Source organism: Trypanosoma theileri (assembly GCF_002087225.1).
Source record: "Trypanosoma theileri isolate Edinburgh chromosome Unknown TM35_Tth_47_V1, whole genome shotgun sequence".
NCBI classification, from domain to species: Eukaryota; Euglenozoa; class Kinetoplastea; order Trypanosomatida; family Trypanosomatidae; genus Trypanosoma; species Trypanosoma theileri.
Genome location: NW_021639889.1, coordinates 3,538 through 5,048, shown reverse-complemented (window position 1 = coordinate 5,048; position 1,511 = coordinate 3,538). Strand labels below are relative to the sequence as shown.

Sequence of the window (1,511 nt, the reverse complement as noted above, 5' to 3'; positions counted from 1 at the left end):
GGATGCGCGTGAAGAGGGGCAGAAAGGAGATTTGATGAAAGAACCTAAAGAAGGGGAAGGTGTTTCTCGTGATAGTGAGTTGGGGTCTTCGCGTGTTCGTTCTTCCACTGCTGCTGAGGTACAAGTTGCTGGTCTGGGTTCCAACCCGGTGGGGTCAAAAACTCCTGATCAGTTAAAAGAAAATCAGCAAGTGGAGCAACTCGAGAAACAAATAACTGGGAATCAGAACCCAGCGGGAAAAGGAGAAATCACCACCTCATCTCATACTTCAGGGATAAATGGTCAGGGTGATCCTAGACCCCTTGACGCATCCCCTCCTGCAGAGTCAGGTAGAGGATCAGTCGGAAGAGATGGACATAATGGAAAGACCCCAACAGTCTCTGAAGAAGAATCACTAAAAAGCGATCGTGCTGCTCAACAAGAAACGCAATTGGGTGGACAACCACAGGATGGCACAAATACGCAAGTTACACCAAATGAAGAGACCCCAGCCACTAAAGTATCAGGTACTACTGATGGGAATCAGATTTCTGATAATGCACCTCAGAATACCCCTGAGACTTCTTTAAACGATTTAGCCACTCCGAATGCTGCTGAATCTGGAGCTCAACAAAATGAATCAACAAGTACCCAAAGCGGTAATGTGGGAAGTACAGAATCAACCACTACTACGACCACCACCACCACAACAACAACAACAACACTTCCTCCTGAGTCTGCAAACAGCAAGAAGAATGGTGATGCAGACAGCAGCAGTATCAGCAGTTCTGTGTGGGTGCGTGTACCACTACTGATTGTGGTTGCACTGGCCTGTATTCTTGTGTGCCGATTGTGATAATGGTGGTGTGGTGTGACTCAGGTCATCCATTGTTTTCTTTTCTTTTTGGTTGCATCCCTACAGTCTAACTAATCTTTCACCTGTTAAGATTATCTTCTTTTTTTGTTTCTTCATGTTAATGTGTTTTGTGTGTTTTTGCTCTCTGTGTGTTTATCCTATAATTATTATTGCTACTCCATTGTGTGTGTGTGTGTTCTTGTAGACTATCTGTGTGTGTGTGCACCTGGGCTTGCACTGTAATGATGAACTGTTTTTTTCAGTGGGAAAAAGGGAAAGAAATAATAATAACTGATGCATATATATTTATAATTGCGTATATACACACATGTAGACTTACACCCATAGTTGTTGTATATTTCTGTGTTTACTGGGTAAATTGGGCTAATGGTTAATATCTGTTTTTTTGCTTATGGTTTGTTGGGACATTCTATGCTGTACTGAGGAAGTCTGTGATGATATGGATGTCCTTTAGTTTCTAGTTTTATTGATTTTATTTTCTTTATTGCTTTGTTTTTGTTTTTTTCTGGTTTGTACTATGTTGAGCTTCGTTTGTGCTTCTCTACTTGTATATACTTCTGGTTTTTGGTATTATGAGCATTTTGTTAATCTCTCATATTTTTTTTTCTTTGTAGTAGAGTGTTTTTAGGGGAAACCCACTACCACTATTATGGCT

The 1,511-nt window shown here is 41.0% G+C and overlaps 1 protein-coding gene across 1 annotated transcript; it reads left to right on the top strand.

Annotated features, from left to right (window-relative positions):
- Nucleotide 1: 1 nt before the first annotated feature.
- Nucleotides 2-835, top strand: TM35_000471020 (uncharacterized protein; the record flags this gene model as incomplete). The annotated part of the gene is made up of 1 exon (XM_029030362.1): nt 2-835. A coding segment is annotated over one exon (834 nt), but the record flags the coding sequence as incomplete, so codon positions are not given.
- Between the last annotated feature and the right edge of the window lie 676 nt (nt 836-1,511).